The sequence below is a fragment of the Gymnodraco acuticeps genome, unplaced genomic scaffold (assembly GCF_902827175.1).
Source record: "Gymnodraco acuticeps unplaced genomic scaffold, fGymAcu1.1, whole genome shotgun sequence".
NCBI classification, from domain to species: domain Eukaryota; kingdom Metazoa; phylum Chordata; class Actinopteri; order Perciformes; family Bathydraconidae; genus Gymnodraco; species Gymnodraco acuticeps.
Genome location: NW_022990010.1, coordinates 2,159,842 through 2,182,409, shown reverse-complemented (window position 1 = coordinate 2,182,409; position 22,568 = coordinate 2,159,842). Strand labels below are relative to the sequence as shown.

Below are 22,568 nucleotides of genomic sequence, written 5' to 3'. Positions count from 1 at the left end.
CAGCATATTATTCCCGCTTTAAAGGACTCATAACCTTCAACTCAGCCATTGTATGGGGCCATCTCATCAGGAATGCACCACTCATGCACATACACAAACACCCACACAACCCTTCCCCTTTCAATTCAAATCCCCCCACAGTTCTCCCCCTATTCCTTCATTATGCACTTGTCCTTCTCTTGTGCTCACAGCAAATATGTGCTACTTTGTTCACATTTTTCACCATGTACCCTCAACATAATCCGCTGTCTGCCTTGGACATTTGTGCCAACCAACTTAAGTAAACAGAAAGATGGAAACGACATAAGAAGTGGTTGACCTTGTACATGAAAGCTACCACTATCACTTAGGAGATGGTGTGGTTATTGTTAGGACAAATGGGGCCCATCTGTTTGTTTGTTGTTTGTGCTTGTAAAGGCACCACTTCCCAAAATGAAAGAATCTGCTTGTTCTGTACCTGGCACGGTTTTTGATAGTTTTTTTCTGGACACATTTTATGAATGCTATTTGATTGAAATTGATGGGTAGAGCAAACATGATCATTTAGTCTTGGTCTAGATGTTTTTTGTTCATATTGTAAATAAATTGTATGAAAATGTTGATGTTTCACTGAAACTGTCCACTAGCCCTTCACTCTATCATCTCTCCCTTCAAGTTCATCAAAAATAGCCCAGTACAAAAACGAATATTTATTAATATTTACGAGTATATTTGTGTGAGTTGGGCGCAACATGATGATAGGTTACAGTGAATTGAGAGTGCATGCTTGCCTGTGTGTGCCCTGCCGGAAGACATTACGCATACAGTAGATCAGGTTTGTAGTGTATGAGCATTCGGCCGCCAACCCATTCCCAGCACTCAATCACACGAAGCCCCTCGCATTTGCATGTTGTAGCATTGAGTCGGGAGCAGATTGGAGGTGTAGCAAATGGGCTGAATAATTTCACCTGACAATCAATTATTGTTGAAATTGAGTTACATCAAAAACATGATTTCTACTGCCGAGTTTGATTTGTCAGGTTTCATTGGGGGTTCATTCAGTCAGTCTAAATGTGACGTAGGGACTGATTTAACTACGCACTGAGAGAATGAACGAGACAGTAATAGTGTTGAGGACCATGCAAATCACCTGCAAAAGAAACCTTGTAAATCCCAGGCTGGGAAGTGCACAAAGCCGCAACAAGGAGCAATAACACATAGCACACATACTATTCAAATGTAAATATCATTATTGTGCAAGTCATAAACCATAACCCAGTTGACTATTTTAAAGATTAAGTTTGATGTTGCACCATTATATATGTAATTGTTCTGTTTCATTGCCAATAAATGCAACAATGTATTCACACTATCTGCCGTGGTCTTTTCTATTATTGTCACTGACAAATGGTATTGTTATTTCTATAAACCTCTGCATAGTTATTTTCTCATTTAATTCAGTCTATGATTTCTCTGTTTTTATCACTTTAATAAAGTAAATAAATCCTGGTTAAAATATAAAAAAATGCAGTCAATGCGGCATCAACTAGGGCAACAGAGCAAGTGACACTAAAACCGGCTTTAAATTACAGAATGAAATCAGGGGTCGACCTCTCCCTCTTTCTTTCCCTGCTTTGAAACTGGTGTCTCCAATCTTTTTCCACGACCAAATGACTCTTAACTCTGCTGAGTGTAGCATGGGTCAGGCAGCTAGATTGAAGCCAGGGTGTCTGGTTAGTGTTCAGGTTTAACAGGAGATTTCTGATGTCTGATTTCACTCAACAGGCCAGCCGCTACTCTCTGAGTGCCTTGCAGTAATGCTTTGCAGATATGCCAGTGGAACAATGGGGGAATATGTGCTCAGCTAAACTCGGTTCAACTTTATTATAATTTTAAAGGCTGTTTTCTAAAATATTGACAACATATTCAAGTCATTGAAGGTTGACTTTATTTAAAAACACCTTTTTTTTTAAAGAAATAGAACCGACAGCTATACTACACAAACTAAAGCCTCCAAAATAACCATTACAATACTTACACCTTTCAAAGTGTTTCAATACAAATCCAATGTTAGAAATATATTAAGACTAAATGTAAAATGTTGTCCTATTAGACTACATTAGTGTAAGCTAGGTGTAACAAATACACTGCAAAGCAGTGCACATAACAGGTTTAAGCAGAGAAAAATATATAATTTTTGCAAGTGGATTTCATAAAGACCTGAATAAAAAAAACATGCCTTTATGAAAACATACTACCTCAAAAAATATGAGAGGAGTGTGTCCTTGGAACTCATGTCATTGAGTGGGATTCAAGCAGTAGATGTGTGGCTGAATTAGGTGCAGTTTAGCCACCCACATATTGTGCACACACAGGCCACACATGAACTGTCAACACTTGAACTGTCAATTGAATGAATCTGTGAAAAGGCTTGGCTGCATGCGAGGTACTAAACTCTACAGTGAAAAGGAAAAACCTTCACAGCCCAAACTACAGCTTCCAAACTGAGATTTTAAAAAGCGAGGCACCAGAGCGAGCATTATGAAGAAAAAGGTAGATAACCATCAACATAATTAAATTAGCCTGTCATTCTTATATATTCAGATTTAATCTTGAATTCACATTTATTTGGAAAAGCACATGATGGTTGGTCTTTTTTGTTCTTTTGATGTGCTGGAGGCTTTTTGAGAAGCAAGGACAGCCGAAAAAAAAAAATTAGCAATCACTCTTGTGAATTGCTAATATGTTCAGTTTCCAGAGATATCTGGTTCAAAATTCCTAAACAACGGGAAACGGTAAGGTAAATTGGAGATAGTAGTAAAAAAACGTAGAAAAACAAAATTCCCAACAGTAATTGCAATTAAAAGTAAGAAAGACACTTATATAGCGAGCAAGACAGATTGCAGCAAATACTAGGGTTCTGTATAATGCTGGATCATTTGGTTTTTCCTTATTCATTTATCTTCTTTAAAATGACAAAGACAATTCTGGACCATTTAAAGATACTTTTTTAAGCAATGTATTGACAGGAAAAGCACAGATTTGCATTATGATGGTATGACAACTCACCTCTGGTCCCTGTCCTTCCTCCTTCCCCGGGCTGGGGGTGTTGCTGCTAGTGTGGGTAGGGGTGGCCTCCTCCTCTTGGCTTAGGGTTGTTCCTAGCGGGAAACTGACAGGACGAGAGCTGGTAACTGAGCTGGATGGTCGGGAACTGGCGCAGTTCTGTAAGAAATGAGACGGCAATATCAGCTACATGGGATCACAGGAAAACACAGTCAATGGGCAACTTTCACGATAGCTGATAAGGACAAAGATATCAAGTCCATCCATTCTTTATTTGTCAATTATTGGTGATGCTAATTAGTAAGACATTTTTTCTCTCATCACAAACAGCAGCCTCATTTTCACTGGCTGTCTTTGTTGTACTACGATAGGGATTTATCAGTGAAACACTTTCAAATTGCATTTTGTTTTTATAAATCCACATGATTTAAAGATACCTCGGAGTATAAAAATGTGCGTTTTCATATGTTCTTTAATGCCATCAACCTGGCAGACACTGCTGATGAAAAATGATTTAAGATTGAAGTGCTCATGTTAAATAATGTGCATTGTCCCTTTGTAATAAAAAATCCGTAATATAAGATTGCGCATTAAAGAACTTATAAGTTAGAGGGATGATTTGAACATTTTAACTTTTTTCTCAAAGTTCTTCACCATAGAATACATCTCATCAAGCAGGTCACACTTAATAATGAACATAAATAGACATCATGGGCTATTGTAGATTACAGTATTGTCCTTCCCATAATTCCAGGATAAAACCTGAGCAGCTGCTCTATGAATTTAACTCAGAGGCCTCCTTGTTTCACATAAGCACACGCATCATCCAGCCAGACCAAAATAAACGGCAATCACAGAAAACCCATTTGTTTGCACAGCTCTCAAACAAACTGAGGGGCTTCAACAGGCTCCAGGGCTTCTTATATTTCATACTGTACATCTATCGGGCAGGAATGCCTCCACACTGAGGGCCTGGCTGCTTTTGTGTTGTGGAGGTCTAGCTTTGGTGAATGTCATACACACATGAGTGGAAAGAGATAAATACATGCACTGCTATCACTTTTTTAGAGCCTCAATACTGATTCCAAACAACTCCCTGCGTACTATATGTTGTCAAAACTTGAATTAAGATAAAAAAAACGAATCCACTTCCAATTTATATCTATATTTCAGTGGTGTCAGGGGCACAGAGTATTGGGGGGGGGGTTTATTTGGGTCCTGCAACTGACAGCTTTATTTCACAAAGCAATCTGGCTGTTTGTGTACAAGAGGGAGGTCAGGATGGGTCAGGAGATACTTGGTATCAAACAGGCATTCAACGCTGGTCAACGTTTTTGTGTGTGTGTGTGTGTGTGTGTGTGTGTGGTGTGTGTGGTGTGTGTGTGTGTGTGTGTGTGTGTGTGTGTGGTGTGTGTGTGGTGTGTGTGTGTGTGTGTGTGTGTGTGGACAACCAGCTTGACAGAAGTACGGGATATAGAGCGGAGAATGTGTGGATTAGGTTTGGTGGAATTTATAAGAGAGGTCATCAAGGTCCAGAGGGGAGTCACATCACTGTACCAAAAGCAATATATAGTTCCTATATTATTCAAATTATTTCATGTTTTGTGCTAGTCAGATACAACACATTTAATCTGATTTCATGTGCACTGTTTATGATACAGTTAATGGCTCTTATTGTGTCGGCCTGGTGCTTGACCTTCCTTAAAAGAAATCACACAGGATCATCATACACATGATAAAATATGTAACACATATGACAGGCTTAGTATAGACTGTTTATAATGTTGGTGATGATGTTTAAAATAGGACAATACAATTTTAAAATGATTTAATTTTGATAAAATACTTCTAAATTGCAGTTGCAGTGAATTACCCCTTTGGGTTAACCCCTTCAAACGTTGCAAATAATGCAAGATTAAAAAAAAAACACTATTTCCGACAAGTGCCATTCGTCTTCAAATGACCCCATATGCAGTAAACACCGCCAAAGCCTCTTTATCCCTCAGCCAGCAAGGCACGATACCCAATCCTATGTTTTTACAACAAGGGGATATATAGGAGCATGTGCGGTCAACTAGAGCCAAATGTCTCCTATCTAACCAAAGGACAGGTAGATACAGTATTTCAAGCAGGATTTATGGCACAAAATAGCATTAGCTAGAAACCGTCAGGCGGCGGTGATGGCTAAAAAACGCATTCTGGTAGCGGAACCCCGGCAAGATTGGAAAATTGCCACCCACCAGAGGGGAGAGGGAAGCAGTAAAAATGACGGTATATGGGGGGGCCTCACTGATAACATGAGCTGACAATATATCAGACTGCACCTGGTGGGAAGGGGTCTCAAGGGGCCCCCCCTAAATGACCCGCCCGACACACTCACTTTAATTTATCTTTTTATTTATTTAATTTCTTCTCTTCCTTACAGTGTCCAGCCCTGAGGTGGGGTGGGGGGGGTCAGAAGGAAGTAGGTGCGCCCTGATGTTTTAAAAAACCAATCTGCCGTCAGAAATGGTTTCATTCCTACTTCAATGACCTGAAGTGTGTTAGGTTGGGGAATATTAGGGGGTACATATGTGAGGGTCAGGGTGCAGTGGGAGGGGCAGGACGAAGTGATGCCGGCCAAAGAGGAGTGGAGTTAACGTGATCACTCATAAGGGACAAGATGCATTTTATGTGCGTGCGTGTGTGTCAGATGGCGGGGGCAAAGGAGATCTATAATTATGTGTGTGTGTGTGTGTGTGTGTGTGTGTGTGTGTGTGTGTGTGTGTGTGTGTGTGTGTGGTATGTGCCTGTTGGTGTGTACTAGAGACTATTAAGTACTTTTAAAGTGCTTTCCGCAGCCTACAATATGATCTAGCACACACACTCATACACACCCACACACTCCCACACAGAGCATCGCCTCCGCCAAACAGCAGCGTCCAACAAGGTATAAATACTGGCCTGACACTTTAATGTCAGGGGACGGCTTGTCCTGGATTAGAAACTTGTAACCCACCGTGGAGCTTGACATTGCTGGGATGAAGGTGCTGCAATAAGCAGGGTGAGGAAGGGGGAGAGCTATTAAGGAGGGTCTATGTTTGATGTATAAGGGCATCTAACATGGACTGTCTCCTAGTGAGAGGCCAGCAGATGTTCAATGTTGCATATTGGCAGCTTTCATTGGCAAGGAACATTTCACAACAAGTAACAAACTCATACACACTCTTAGACCCAGAAATTAGAAGATTACGTACTGAAAAATTAAGCGCCTTTCTCCTCTCCTTGATCCTGTTGACCGTGCTCCGAACCTGAAAGAAAAGAGAGAGAGAGAGAGAGAGAGAGAGAGAGAGTTAAGTGTGTCTGACACGGCACTCAATGAAACACACTTACAATGAGCGACCAAAGAGTAAAAAGGAGAAAGAGTATGTGTAAATAACACATTTGGAGCATTATTTTAATGTAACCTACAGCTGTTGGGGAAGTGTGTTTGTGTGTGTGTGTGTGTGTGTGTGTGTGTGTGTGTGTGTGTGTGTGTGTGTGTGTGTGTGTGTGTGTGGTGTGTGTGTGTGGTGTGTGTGTGTGTGTGTGTGTTTGTGTTTGTGTTTGTGTGAGTGTGTGTATGCGCACGTGTGTGTGCCTGAGAGAGAGAGAGGTGTTCCAGTATGTTCCAGTGGCTAATGGGACTTGAAAGTGACACATAGAGCAGGCAAACTAAGGAGACGACTTCAAGCTATCATCTGTCAGCATAGAGCGCCGGGACCAACAAATGGAGCTATTGGAGGAGAAGGGACCGCCGTAGCAGAACAGATTACATTTTTACACTTCGGAAGAAACAGTGTACAGCATGCCTTCATTTGACACACAATACCAGACAAGCATTTCATAGATTTTAGAGAACAGTCTTCAGGGTATTACAATTTCAGTAAAACACTTGTGTTTTAACTCACCTCCAACATTAATATGTAAATTAATCATTGTTTACTGAACTCATTCATTTTTTGTTCAATTTTTATTATATACATTTTTAATGTAATACTTATGGAAATGTTAAAATGAAATAAACAATCCATGATTTTTAAATACTGTGACAATTACAAAAAAAGAATGATCATTGCTTGATGAGACCAGTCATTATTTGTATGCCCTTTAACTTTATTTAAATTACATTTATCAAAACATTTTTAAATGTCATCAAAGTAGTTATGATAAATGACTGTCATTGTGACATCATTATTGTGTAATTAATGTCACAGGATGCAAATAATCCAGGGTTTACATTTTTCTAATGTGTTTATTGAATAAAACTATGCATTAATTAGGCAAAAAAAACGAATTTGCAAATAAAGAAAGTGTTACTGGACAGACCTTTTATAAAATCAATAATATTCAATCCAGGATTAAATCTGAAATAGCGCCAATGAAAATAAAGGTTATTTGTATTTTTTCTCACGACAATAGTTATGAATGAATGCATTTTCCTGCTAGAATTTTAGATGCATTAATTACAAATAAAATGTAATAGGTCTGCTGAATATTTTTCTATTAAACCATTTAAAAAATATATATTATTAATTAAAAATTGCAACAACTTCCTATTATTGTTACAGTAAACAAAATATCAAAATACACCAGCAGTACTCAGTGTGTTGGTAGCAGCTCAGTTAAGTAGGATGAAGTATTCTATGAAAAGCCTTTGGCACTTATGAGGTCTGTGTGTGTGTGTGTGTGTGTGGTGTGTGTGTGTGTGTGTGTGTGTGTGTGGTGTGATGTGTGTGTGTGTGTGTGTGTGTGTGTGTGTGTGTGTGTGTGTGTGTGTGTGTGTGTGTGTGTGTGTGTGTGTGTGTGTGTGTGTGTGTGTGTGTGTGTGTGTGTGTGTGTGCGTGCGCACATTGTCAGCGTTCACTGTAAATTTGTAGCGGATGGGCACTCATCACTACAGCCCGTCCCAGCCCAGCCCACCACGTTAGTGAATATGCATTATGGCTTATGGCTTCATTAAGTAGCAGCGTGTTATAAATTATGACACCGCACTGAACACACACACAGTCTCAGAGACAGCATGTGTACACAGAGGATGTTTTGCATACGCACCAACGTTGAAGGGCCACATAATGAAGAGAGCCCAAGCCTTGTGACAGCACAGAATCAACAGCATCATGTTTCCAAAACCCTCCTATTATTTCTGACAAGATCCGCAGAAGGCCTTCAACGCGGTGCAGATGTTGGATAGACACCGTCTTTACACAATTTAATGGGGAAAGTAAGTCCTGGGGATTCCATTGATATCCAAAGCAGCCGGCGTGCTGAGGCAATTACATGACACAACTTAATTAATCACTTGACAATGAGGGGAAGGGCATTGTTTTAGATAATTGTTATGTGTTTAAGCGGTTTTGTGCACACTCAAGGTTTCGCAATGATGCAAAGCGTGGTTCTCCATGTAAATGGGCGCTAAGCGATTACCATATGAAAGCAGCACGCCCAACAACACCTGCCGACATCCTTGGAGCTGATGGAAATAAAAGGTCATCAAAGCATAGAATTACAAGGTGACCACCAAGGAAAAGCTAATTGCAATGAATAATGGAAAGCTATTGTAAGGTAATTAGCAAAGTAAAAGGCTGCATTTTAGGGTAATAGCAGAAAATGCAGTATGACTTCCATATTGGTAATTATTGAACGTGGAAACCAACCTCATGAATGAAGCATTTTTTTACTTAGATGCAGTTGTTAATTTCACACCTTTTTTAACACATCAAAGCGAAATGTATTCACGCTAAGATGGATAAATAATATATGTTCTACCCAGTTAACTACTAACAGCAACTTCGCAAAGTTTTTCTTCACCCCATGGACGTATGTGTGTGATAATGTAATTTAATGATGTGTTGCCATCTACTGCCATCAATGCATGTTAGCTTCACTTCCCTGTCGAATATTTGCCTTTCCCTGACACTCTGATTCCAGGGAAGAAACATTCAAACTTTTGATCATTCCCATTTAGTGTTTAAGGATTTTTTTTATTAGGCAAATATTTCCTTCTGAGTGTCAGAGAGGGTGAAACCTGAAGCCAGCTCTCTCTCACATGTTTGAACAGTTAAGGACCAAAAGGAAACGCAGGTTGAGGGAAAATAAAAGAAGCATCTTAGAAAATATGTTAAGAGGAAAAAAAGAAAAATGTTTGGATGTGAATAATTTCAAAATTACGGATCTTTTTTCAACATTAACAAAGAAATGTGAACCTTTTGAAAACTGGAACATGTACATGAGCAGCACCCAGGGTCAAGGGCAACCGGAGTGTAAGAAATGAATTCCCAAGCAATAAAAACGCTACTTAAGCAAGATTGAGGGTGTAGATTTATTCTAAAGCACCACGGGTCATTCTTCCCTGTCTCTGCATTGTGGGCGCATCCTATGAAACAGGGACATCTCTTCAAACTATGGAGAACATATGGGTGAAGAAAAGAAGGAGAAAATGGGAAATAACAGGAAGCGAACTTGTTATATGTGAGTTGTCCTGTTTGATGGTCAGAAATGTGATGATGAAAGAAAAGAAAATAGACGGAAAAAAGGAGGGACTAATGTAATACTGACCATTATATTGCAGAGCCTGCATAATAATAACTATGTTACACAGTTATTTAAAAAAAGCTGCCTCTAAAAGGTGATCATGACCTTTTATATTAGATCAAAGCACTGATCTTTTACAGTCAAAAGCAACAAGAGGTTATTTTTGTGTCTATCAAATAATGTATGTTTTGATCAAATGGTAGCTTTATAAAACATTTCTGCTATTATTATATCCTTTGTCAGACATTTCAGGGATTGTTATCATATCAGGTTGAGTTTGGAGTGCGTGAGATAAATAAAAATAAAAATAATTTCCAGACTCCTCTTTTTCTTAATGTTGTAATGGGAAGTTGATCTCAAGTAAAAATAAAAGTGCTGTGTTTTAAGAGGGCGCAGATGCAGAATCACACATGGAAATCTAAACGTAACCCTATGTACGTAGACTAAGAGGGATTTTCATGACTTGAGTCTCATCCATTAAATTGTACCCCTCTGTCTTTCGTCTCGGCACTCAACCAAACCCTCCACCCCTACACAGCTAAGGCGCATCTAAATGGTAATAAAGCGGCATCTCAATACAATATGTCCTCCTCCTTCATAGCATATTGTTGATTACATATTTTTTTGTTTTTTCTCCTATGGTTTCTGCTTGGGGCCCTCCAAAGCCCTGGCCAGCAGCTTTGTCAGGATGCTAAATGGAGGGCCGTGAGTTTAAAAACTTAAAGAGGCAGTGAAATATTAGCCAATGTGGGTGAGGAATGAGTGGCTGAGAAGCGCGGCGTGTCAGTGTTTAATGGTCGGACTCGGATGCATATAAGTTAGTCCAAGCATGAAGGGCAGTGGGACGCTCGCGTGGAAACGATGTCCCCTCCCCTCCTTCCCATCCCTCCTCCCATCCACAGACGCGTTCACACACATACACACTCGTACTGTCATACCCCACCCACACAGCTTTTTAAGCAAGGAGCCCCATCAGAAACATGTCATTTCTCTCATTCACTCCGACAGCCCTTGAGACACAATGCAGACTTACCTCTGTGTTGTACACCCCATATATCAGGAAGATGAACAGGCCCTGCAAACACAGACAAAGAAAGAGCGAGAGAAAGAAAGAGAGAGAAAGAGAGAGAGGAGGACAAAGTTGTTACAGTTGTTCTCTCTCTTATCCTCTAGTAAACCACAAAAGATAAAAAGTAATGAGTGGAGGCAACATGTTCGATTAAGCTTGATTTCTACTCTTTTCTGGCAACACGGAGCTGAAGTAGACTGCCAAGTAATGAGACAAGAAGAAAGGCTTGAAAGAGTCCAAATTGGGCCACCTCCACAATGTTCAGCTAGTGTTGGTTCCGTCTACATGTCTACTCAATTCAGCCCTCAAGCCATCAAAGGCTCAACCCAAGGTTCCACATAGCTATATTGAAATATAAAAGTATACAGTGCCTGTTTTCACTCAAGCACACAAATAGATGATTGCTCATCAACCAACACAGATAATAAGATTGTCAAGCTCACACATACCCACACAAAGTAAATGCATTGGAAACAGATGATACCGATACCAAATAGCAACAAATTATAAGGAAACAAAGACAGTATGAACAGAAAAACCTATTAAAAGCGCACACACACACACACAGACACAGGTACATAAAGAGAGCAACTCAAGCCAGACGAGACTATCAAGAAAACCCATTGGAGGAAAGCAGAGAAGGAGAGAGACAGAGGGAGCATAATGAAAAATGACACATAAAGAAGATATTTCATTTTTCACAAAACTCCACGGCTTGTACCCATGGTCAAAGAATGCATGCCCTTGGATGCATAAAGGCCGCACTTTTGGTCACAGAAAACAGCTATTTTTCATTCCAATCTATTGAATGTACAAGCTGTGCATTCACCTTCAAGCCATAATGTAATACTGTTGCCTCAATGGAAACAGTGAAAACAACATTCTCAGAGCAACGATTGAACCGTGTCACAAAGATGTACCGAGAAAATAAAAGGCAGTTAAAAACCTATAAATTTCAAGGCTGACGGATACAGCAGATTCTTTGACTAGCCAACAATGCCTCCACAGGTCTAACACAAAAAAAACACTTTTAAAAGTACATCTCTCCCCTTTCACCGCTCAGAGTGTGTCTGTGTTGCCTTCATCTTTTGAACGAAGGTAAGGACACATCCTGAGGACAGGCAGACACAACGCTGGTCAACGCATCAATCAAGTCGAGTTTGGAGTATCCAATTTTTGCCAGAGGAGATCTCGATTGCATCACCATTGACAAGCATTATTTGGAGCCCATTCAGAGTGACAGGCCGACGATAGCAACAGTGACGACCTATAGCCCAAGCTACTGCCCCATTCACCTCCTACCGGCTGCTCTCCTGTCCTCCAGGGACTGAATTGCCCTGTCTGTCGGGCTGTCAGGTGACATTTTGGGAATCATCCTCTTTAAACTGACAATTCTGCTGGTCTCTGAACATGCTGAAGACAACAGGCATAACAAGGGATCTCACCCTGAGACCTGTGACCATTATCTTTATACCTCTTACAGTACAAATTGAGAATCATTTAGGGCCACAGCACTATGGTGAGGGAGGTTTCACACACACTCACACAGCTATTTGGGGGTGAGTATCTTGACATTGTCCTTGACGGGACCCTTGATATAGACAGGAGGGGCAAGGGATCAATCCTCACGACATTCTGATTGGTCTATTCTCCCTCCTATACCACATGGACCCATGAAAAACAAATAAACAATAACAAAAGACCAATCACCATCACAATTGTTTCAATTTCCAACTGTTGACTTAATCCTCAACTGTAACAATGTGATGTCATTGATGAGTCAGACTGTTATATTTATTTTTTAAATACATTTGAAAGTACTTCATTTGAGAATGAAGCAAATAAATATGCATTACAGACGAGGTCTAACAAAGGCATTAGTAGAAATGCATTTCTACTAATGGAGGGTGAATGTATTTCCTTTAAATAAATGTATTTCTGTTTTAATAAACAGGTTTAAATAATGGTGTCAGACCACTGCAGGGTAAAATATGAGTTTTATTGTTGTTTTTATTTATGAAAAACAATCAAAATCTTGTATATTCATTGATAAAATTAGACTAAAACACGTAAATATTGTATAGAGTTTATCATAACATACTGTTGTTGTCGAATACACTTTTCTCACACACAAAAACACGCACTCACACACATTCCCACACACTTTAGCACACAAACACCCACGTACAATAATAGACAGTGGGTGGTTAATTTGCAACACATACTCTATTGTATTGCATTAGAATTGCAATTTCCAACTTATTGTTGCAATTTGATTATCATGTTTTTGATCATTCCTCTTATTTGTAATAATATGTTGTTGTGTAGTGAACAAAGTGGGGAGAACATACTGTGCACATTAGGAAAAATGATCTATTAAAATGTAATTGAGTTAAAAATAAGTGGCAGCACAACAATAATGATGGATTGTTTAAAATGTTAATTCATTAATATTCCCACTAAAAACAAACAGAGACAAAAATGGGGCACATTATTTAAATGCATGTGTGCTTTTCTAAACTCAGTCCTGTTTCTTTTGAACTCGGCAGCAAATGCTACAAATTTATGCAAAGAAAGAATGCAATTGCTTTCAAAGTATTGCCATACTGTACATCAAACAGGGAAGCATAAATTAATTAGCATCGAGCTAATTAGGGGAAACAATTGTATGTTTAAAAAGTTAAACGCCAACAAACACTGTGTTTGCCCTGAAAACATTATTACCCCAGAGTTTGTATTATTATGCTGCAGCGCGGAGAAACCAAATAGCATTTGGTCTAAAGGAAAAGCAGACAGAAAAAATCATAGAGATCAATTTACCTAAAATAATTGTAAGTTAATTCACTTAATGTGGTTTATACTGTTTACTCCCGGCTGTTGTGTAATATTAACAACATTATTTTAGAAGTTTAACAAGTTCTTCCTCTGGTGTCTTTGTACCTCACTGTTTCTAAAAGTGTCGGCAGAGTGCAATTAAATGTTCGAGGTGATACACCAAACACTTCCTTTGTGCCATTAAAAGCCTTATCTCAGTGTTTGTGTAAATGTTTCTACTTAAGAGCCTAAATGTGTGTGCACATGAATAAAAGGCTTACTTTACTGTCAAAATATAGAGATATAAGGCAGATAATGAGTTTATTATATCCTGTCTAAAGAGATTGACATCTCCTGTATTATTAGGTAAAATGCAGTTTGAATTGCAATTAAAAGTTAAGTGAACCAGTTGCCAGATGGTAGAACAATATTGAAAGCCTTTCACACATTTACTCATTTAATTTAATTAGTAGACAAGTAATTAGCCATTGGAGTTGTTAGCTTGAAGATACTTTCCACAAGCATCATATAATGGGCATCATATGACATCTTATTATTATAATTGATTACATGTTACACCCATATTTTTCAAGCATATATCAAATGAAACTAAATACAGTGTGTTCTCTCGTAAAACATAAACCAGGCATTTTAAACATTTGCCTAAACAAGTAATTAATAAAAAATAGCATGGATGAATATGATCCACATTCACCAAGCCATAATTTCTTCCATCACCAACATTGTGTACACAAATTCCTTTATCAATCAATTTCTAGTGTGGTTTCAAAAACACTGCTATAATGAAGGTTTTGCGTACATCAATGTAATGCTATAATGGAAAACTATAGGTTACTTACGTAACCCCAGTTCTCAGAGTAACATGAAGTGAGATGTTCTCCACTATGGGATGCGCCTCAACGCGTATGCAAACAGAAGCATCAATCTCATTACGCCAATCCTGATTGGCTGGTGATCTTGACGTCCTTACGTCAGGGAATCCACCCACCCTTTAAGATAGCTTGCGCTACGTCGCAGCGTCATTCAAAATAGCACCCTCTTCTCGCTTCGCCTTAGCAAGGAGGGCCGTCTGGTGAGACATCTCACTTCATGTTACTCTGAGAACTGGGGTTACGTAAGTAACCTATAGTTCTCATTCATAACACTCCGTTCGATGTCTCACTATGGGGATATTTGAAACTCCCGTATTGCTAGACATGCTTATCTCGAAAATCACCAAAACCAGCAGAACTTAACAGGTAGAACCCTGTCTCAACACGGGGCCCAGCACTGCGCGGGCCACACTTGGAGCAGAGACATCTAGCCTGTAAAGCGGACAAAAGTGAGCGGTTGAGGACCAGCTCGCTGCTTGCACAAATGTCTTGGATGGAAACACCCTTGAACAAAAGTCCAGGATGTAGCCCAGTCCACAAGTAGAATGAGCACGCAGGCCCGTTGGTGCCTGCAAACCCCTGACACGTATAAGCCAGAGCAATCGCTTCCACAATCCAGTGGGGAGAGCCGTTGCCTGGTAACGGGCTTGCCCTTATGAAGGGTTAGCCCAGGATACAAAGAGTTGGTCATTGCATCGAAACTCTTTTGACCTGTCCATATAGATGCGTAAAGCACGAACTGGACACAGCAAATTCGGCCGCTGTTCCTCAGAGGAACACAGTGGCAGAGGAAATGCCTCAATGTTAATGGGGGTACATGAGCCAACCACCTTAGGTACAAAGGCAGGGTTGGGCTTCAGCAACACTCTCGTTTGCCCCGGGACAAACTGAGTGCATGAAGGATGTACGCATGAATGTCACTGACTCGCTTGGCAGATGCCAGAGCCAGTAACAACACTGTCTTCAGTGTCAGGTGTTTCATGTCAGCTTCTTCCAGGGGTTCAAATGGAGGTCGAGTGAGCCCATCTAAAACCACTGCCAAGTCCCATAAGGGCACCAGTGACCTGGAAACAGGGAGGAGCCTGCGAGCCCCTTTCATAAAACGGCAGACCAAGGGATGTTGGCTAGCCGTCTTTCCCTCAAAGCCCACATGGCATGCAGCAATAGCAGCCAGGTACACTTTGATCGTAGACAAAGCTCTGTGTTTATCAATCAGGTCCTGTAGAAATGATAAAATCACCCCGACAGGACATTGAAAAGAGATGTCGTTTTTTAAGGCACCACTCCTCAAACACCCTCCACTTACGGCGCATTCACACCGCAGTACTTTTCCCACAAAGGTCCATGAGAACTTAGTTCATGAGAACTCTTTTGTCGCGTTCACACCAAAAAGAGCCGGTACTAAAATTAGTTCATGAGAACCTTTTTACCCCCACGAAAGTCCCTGCTAGAGAGCAGGGACTTTCGTGCGGCTCTCTTGTGAGAAAAGAGCTATATTTCTTATTGGCTGGGCGTATTGCAAACCACGCCCCGTAAAACTCCCAAAAGTTTTGTGAAGCCGCCATTTTATTATCCTCGCATTAGCATTATTAGCATTAGCATTAGCCCAGCGCAGAAACGCAGATAGAGACTAACTCTATGGCAACACAAAATAAAACATGGGAGCGGTGGAGATGAGGAGGTTGTCGGCCGTTCTGGCGATTTACTCGGAAGGCTTCAGTAGAAGCTGCTGGGAGTCCCAGCAGCTCCTACTGAAGCCAGTCCCCAACTCCGGGGACTTCCGGCGACTACAGACGCATGCCCGTCAGACATGCGTCTGTGGTGACCACCTTCCGCGATAGGACAGCACTCATAGGCACGCCCCCGTACTAGAAAAGTCGGGTGCAGCCAGTGGCGCAGTGCCATTACGCATTTCATAGTGACCATCACTCTCCCGCGCGCCATGACGCACGGGGTCCAGTCTGAGGGGCAGCTACCCAGCGCTGAAACTCCCTCATATGTAAGCGTCCCAGTCGTACCACCAGGATGGCTGACGCCATGAGCCCCAGTAACCGCAGACATGATCTGAAGAAAACATATTTGCGTGGCTGGAAATGAGCGAGGCAAGCCCTGAAGGCTTTCACTCTCTCTGCTGACAGGCGGGCTGTAAAGGTTACCGAATTCAGGCGTAGGCCCAGGAAGAGTACAGTCTGGGCTGGGGACAACATGCTGTTTTCTGTGTTTATTACGAAACCCAGGTCGAGCAGGTGTTTTACGAGGACATTCGTCTGCGTAATAGCCTCTTGCTCCGACTGTGCGAGAAGGAGCCAATCGTCCAGATAAGTTGCCAGGCGAATACCCTTTTGTCTTAACGGGGCTATTGCGGCTTCCGTACACCGTACAAACACTCGTGGGCTGAGAGACAGACCAAAGGGAAGTACTCTGTACTCGTAACAGACACCCTGAAAGGCGAACCTCAATATATTTCCTGTGTGGATAATATACTGGGATGTGGAAATACGCGTCTTTCAGGTCGACTGATGTGAACCAATCGTTTTGGCGCACGAGACGTAACGGAGATGTGTGAGTGAGCAGTCTTGAATTGTATCTTTTGAGATATTTGTTTAGAGCCCTCAAATCTAGTATAGGCCGAATCCCGTTCCCTCCCCGTTTGGGAACGAGGAGAATACTTGGAATAAAAGCCGCTCTGACTCTGTTCGGAGGGTAATATAGATATAGCCTTCTTGTCTAGTAGCGAGAGGATCTCTTGTTCTAGAAAATGGGCCGACTCTCCCCGGGCTTGCGAATGCAGAATGCCCGAAAAGTGAGGGGGGGGTGACGGCGAATTGGAGTCTGTAACCCTGTGTTATTGTCTTGAAAACCCAAGCAGAATCTGTGAGCATCCTCCACTTTTCGCTTCTCAAAGCGAGTGGAGATGTCACATCACTGCCGTCTGCCCTCTGTGTCTTTATTTGTTGTGTTATGGGGCCCTCTAGTGTCTGAACACGGTGGTACCCCAGGTTGACAACCCCGGTCGACACTGCGCATGCACGTGGCGGTGATGCCTTCACAGCCCCGTCCATCGTCCGCCTTCTGAGAGAGGTAGCAGCCACTCTTAGAAGGGGGGTAGACGTCAGACTGTTTATTGTTTTTATTGTCTTTCTTTTAAATTTGTATTGACTGCGCCCTTGGCTTTAAGCCTAGAAACGACAGTGGAAAATTATTTATTAAAAGACAATAGTGATGACATGTGTTTGTGTGACTCAAACGAGCAGCGGAGCTTGCTGTCGTTGATGTTAAGTCCATTTCCCTCATGGCGCGAACTTGAGGATGACGTTCTGACATCACTCGAGGCGGCGGGAAGATGGGGGCATGGTTGCACCCCGGAAACACATGAGCATCTAACACTGGAACGTGTTCTGGAGCTGGAGAACAGGGAACTTCCAGCTCCTTTATCGAGGAGAGGAGAGGAGGCTGTCAGGCCGCCCTCTTCTTCTTCCTCGTCTGGTGGCTGAAAGTCTGTGCCGGCTGTGCCTGAGCGGCTGCTGCCGGAACCGGAGACTTTCTTGGCCAGCTCGTCCTCGCCTCGTGTCTGGGCTGGAGACCCGGGGCGGGCTGTGGCCTCTGCTGTTTGGGATCTTGAAACGGGCAGGACGTGAGGCAGCCTGAGCGAAGGACTGCCGCGGGGCCGTTGAAGGCGGCGGCTGGACCCTTCGGGGAAGACAAAGCTGGAGAGCCTCATCCTCCTTCTTTTTGGATTCTCACCGCTGCTGCATCGAAGCTAGAGCGGAGCCAAATATGCCCTCGGGAACAATAGGCATGTCCAAGACGTCCTCTTTTTCCCGGTCTGGAAGGTTCGTCAGGGTAAGCCACCTGGCTCTCTCCTGTACCACCATAATCCCCAGTGCTTTGCCCGTGGCTTGGACTGCACAGCGCTGCACATGGAGGCAAATGTCCGTGATCGCTGCGATTTCGTTCCACACAGCAGGCTCAGGTTTGATCGTCATGTCCTCGCAGAGCTCCGCTTGGTAGGCGGTCAGCAGCGAGGAGACGTTGAGCGCCCTGGCGGACAAAGCTGCGGCTTTATAGGCTCGTTCGGTCATTGCTGACTGGAAGCGGTCTGCCTTTGCCGGTAGCGTGGGGTTCCTGCTCTGTGCCGAAGCCAGCCGCGGTTGGAGGTGGGCTGCCACCAGCGGTTCCATGGGCGGCATGCGGAGCAGGCCGAGCTTCTCCATGCCGACAAAGTCCAAAGAGGAGGCACCCTGGATTGGGACCTTGTTGCTGAAAGGGTGGTCTCTCCACGGAGACCGACACCTCGTCCAGCATCTCTGGAAAGACTGGGAGAAGCTGCTTCCTCATCCTCGCTGCTTGGGGCAAGTTCTTCCCCTCATAGCGAGATCTGGAGGTCTCCTTGGCCACTTCAGGCTAGGGCATGTCCAGCCTGGACGCAGCGCGTTGGCACACGGCCTGCAAGTCCATACTGAGGCAGGGCAAAGCTGGGGTGCTTTCGCCCGGGGGAGCGGACATCGCCTCCGGCTTGGCAGCCTGGGCAGATGAAACGAAGATGTCATCTTCGTGCTCATCCGAGTCGGATAAGAGGAACTCAGAGGCATCCTCTTCATCCTCCTCCATATAATCCAGCTGTAGGACATCCTCCACGGGTAGAACCACGGTGAGGTCCAGTTGGGAGCCCCAGCTTGACACAGCGCGGGGCTCCGCTCTCGCGTCTCTTGCCGCCACCGGGCCCCAGCCTGACACAGCGCGGGTCTCCGATTCCGCGGCTACCGCCGTTGTTGAGCCCCAGCCTGACACAGCGCGGGGCTCAATCTCCGCGGCGGTCGCCACCATGTCCCGATTGCCGGCCGGCGAATCAACGGACATGAAGGGGTCCCGTCCCGACAGGCTAGCTAGGCGCGCTAGCGGTCGGCGGAGGCTCTTGATGGTGAAGTGGGCACAATGCCCGCACGAACCAAGGGTATCGATAGCTTCCTGGGCGTGTTCCAGCCCAAGGCAGGACGAGCAGACCTGGTGTGAGTCCGTGCCCGAGATCCTAAACCCGCAGCCTCCGAGCCGAGCCTCCGAGCCGAGCCTCCGAGCCTCCAACTCCTCTGGTGTGAGGGAGAGAAGGGTCCATCCTTGTTTGCCAGGGTGTCGGCGCCGTGGGACAAGCCAGTAACAGGTATATTACCGAAAAAAATCCAACCTTATCGTTATTCCGAAAGGAAAAAACGACGGGGTAGATTTTTCTTTAAAAAATATTAACTGGTGTGTTAATATCTTTCTTATCTCCGTCTCCTCTGGTGTGAGGGAGAGAAGAGTCCGTCCCCGCTCGCCGTGGTGTCGGCGCGGAGGGATAAACTAGCAACAGGTATGTTACTGTTTGAAGAAAAAAAATCAAACCTTACCGTTATTTTGAAAGAAAAACCGGCGGGGCAGATTACAATATTAACTGGTGTGTTAATATTTGTTCAATTCTTCTGCAAAGCAAAAAAGTAACCGGCAAGCGCCCGTCGACCGAATGTTAGCTTGGGTTCAGTCTGTGGACCGTTAAGCTAGCCCGGCTACTGATATTCGAGATGTGCTCTGAAGCGAGAAGAGGTGTTTGAATGACGCTGTGACGTAGCGCAAGCTACTTAAAGGGTGGGTGGATTCCCTGACGTAGACGTCAAGATCACCAGCCAATCAGGATTGGCGTAATGAGATTGATGCTTCTGTTTGCATACGCGTTGAGGCGCATCCCATAGTGAGACATCGAACGGAGTGTTATGAATGAGAACTGTATCAATGGAACTGCTTATTCCAGGAAAGGTCAGTGGTGAATGTATATTATAGTTACAGTAGATCTCCACATTAAACTACAGAAAATGGTGCCAGCAGAGTTAAAGAGAGAGAAATATAGACCACAATAGACTCAGGGCTATCTTCATTATGGCATACAAATAGATTATCATAGACAAGACACTGGTACTAGCGTACCATGCTGTGAATGGATCTGGCCCTTCCTACATCCAGGACATGGTTAAACTGTACACCCCAGCACGTGCACTCCGCTCTGCATCAGCCAAACAGCTCGCTGCACCCGCACTGCGAGGGGGACCCAAGTTCCTATCAGCAAAAACACGTTGGTTTTCTATCCTGGCTCCTAAATGGTGGAATGAGCTCCCCATTGACAGCAGGACAGCAGAAAGCTTACACACCTTCCGGCGCAGACTGAAAACTCATCTCTTTCGACTCCACTTCGAGCGATAGAACTATTAAGCACTTATATACTAATAAAGGACCGGCTTATCTAAAGCCAGTTGAGTAGCACTTGAAATGTTTTGGCTCTATGAAACCTGATGTACTTCTATGATTCTGTTTTCTTCTAGTTTGTACCTTCTTGGTCGAATGCACTTATTGTAAGTCGCTTTGGATGAAAGCGTCAGCTAAATGCAATGTAATGTAATTATGTATACAAAAGTCAATGCAATGTAATGATACTAGGTCAAATGACATATAACCCTTTTATATAACAATCAGCAGAAATTAATAAATTAATCAAATTAAATGAATACATTTGAATGTGTACGCTACCAACAACGCTGTAGTACCAAGAGATCATCAGTGTTAGTCATCCCATCTTTCTTTCCGTGTTACAAATAACCAACTAATGGTGAACAACTTCTCCGTATTTACCCCCCTTGCCTTTCCTCATCCCTATTTCCTCATCTACACCGACCTCCCATATGTGTAAAGTTAGCGTCGGGAGCACAGCGCTGGCAGGTAAACCTTTTAGAAAGAAAACATTTTATGATATTGTCCTTGGGAAGCAATTTTTAAATGTAAAGATATGAAAACTATGATAAAAGGGGAGTCTGTTGGCAGAGTTGTTTTCCTTTTAATAAATTGCTGCTGTCAGCTTTGCACTCCTTTTATATGAGCAGGGATACAAAGTAAACATTAGATATATAATGATAAGAGGTATAATGACTTTTGTGACTTTATGGGGGGTCAGGGGGGAGGTTATTTATTGTAAGATGCTTTATGGATAATTCCAGGGACTTCATTTTTGGTACATGTTGTCATGCCCTGTAATGTATCCATGGTGCCTTTGACAAAAATCTGTTTCCAAATATAGATCTCAAAACAAGTCTCTTTTTACAGTACAGGCCTTCAGTGTTTTGTGGCCAGCCACCTCTAAAGATCAATGCTTACTTTCCATGTCCCCTTAGCTGGGTGACTTCAATTTTGCAATTTGCTTGTATACGAATAGCAATTGTTTAGCATTACAAGAAAGACACATCAATATGAGTCTTTAAAACTTTTTATTATGGATTGTTGAGGGGAAATTAATTCAGCCTTTACAAAAATACATTGTCAGAAGTTAGGCATTTAGTTGGTCTATAATGTCAACAGTTTAAATGAAGTTGCTCTAGGACAGAGGTGCCCAGTACGTCGACCGCGGGGGCAATGCTGGTAGATCGCGAGTCATTCATAAAAAAAAAATCCAGCTCCGTTAAAATAGACAAAACTGGTTTTGGTCCCTCCTCCCTTGGCCTCCCTGCCACTTAATTCAGGAGTTTACTTGACAGAAAAAGCGACCTATCGCTTTCCAGTCTGTTAACCCAGAATGCAAAGCGATACAAAATCAGTCAAGTGCCGGGAAAACTATAGGTTACTTACGTAACCCCAGTTCTCATTCATAACACTCCGTTCGATGTCTCACTATGGGATGCGCCTCATCGCGGAGCAAACAGAAGCATCAATCTCATTACGCCACCATGATCCCCATTGCCACCACCATGATCCCCATTGCCTTGCCCGTGGCCTGGACGGCGCAGCGTTGAACACGGAGACAAATGTCTGTGATCGCGGCCATCTCGTCCAGAACGGCCGGTCCAGGATTGCTTGACAGATCCTCGCAGAACTCCGCTTGGTATGCGGTTAGCAGCGAGGAAACGTTCAAAGCCCTGGCGGACAACGCTGCGGCTCTGTAGGACCGTTCAGTCATGGTCGACTGGAATCGGTCCGCCTTCGCTGCCAGCGTGGGGTTCCTGCTTGGTGACGGGACCAGCCTCGGTAGGAGGTGGGCTGCCACCAGCGGTTCCATAGGCGGTATGCGGAGCAGGCCGAGCCTCTCCATACCGTCACAGTCTAGGGAGGCGGCACCCTGGATTGGGGCCTTGTTGCTAAAGGGCCGGTCTCTCCACGAGACCGACACCTCATCCAACATCTCC

The 22,568-nt window shown here is 43.2% G+C and overlaps 1 protein-coding gene across 1 annotated transcript in view; it reads right to left on the bottom strand.

Annotated features, from left to right (window-relative positions):
• Positions 1-2,748: 2,748 nt before the first annotated feature.
• Positions 2,749-22,568, bottom strand: part of LOC117544237 (adhesion G-protein coupled receptor D2) — a 66,752-nt gene continuing 46,932 nt past the window's right edge. The window contains exons 22-25 of the mRNA XM_034213118.1: positions 10,631-10,672; positions 6,282-6,335; positions 3,049-3,204; positions 2,749-2,757 (exon numbers count right to left, since the gene is read on the bottom strand). Coding sequence (XP_034069009.1) covers positions 2,749-2,757; positions 3,049-3,204; positions 6,282-6,335; positions 10,631-10,672 — 261 coding nt within the window. The remainder of the gene's footprint in view (positions 2,758-3,048; positions 3,205-6,281; positions 6,336-10,630; positions 10,673-22,568) is intronic.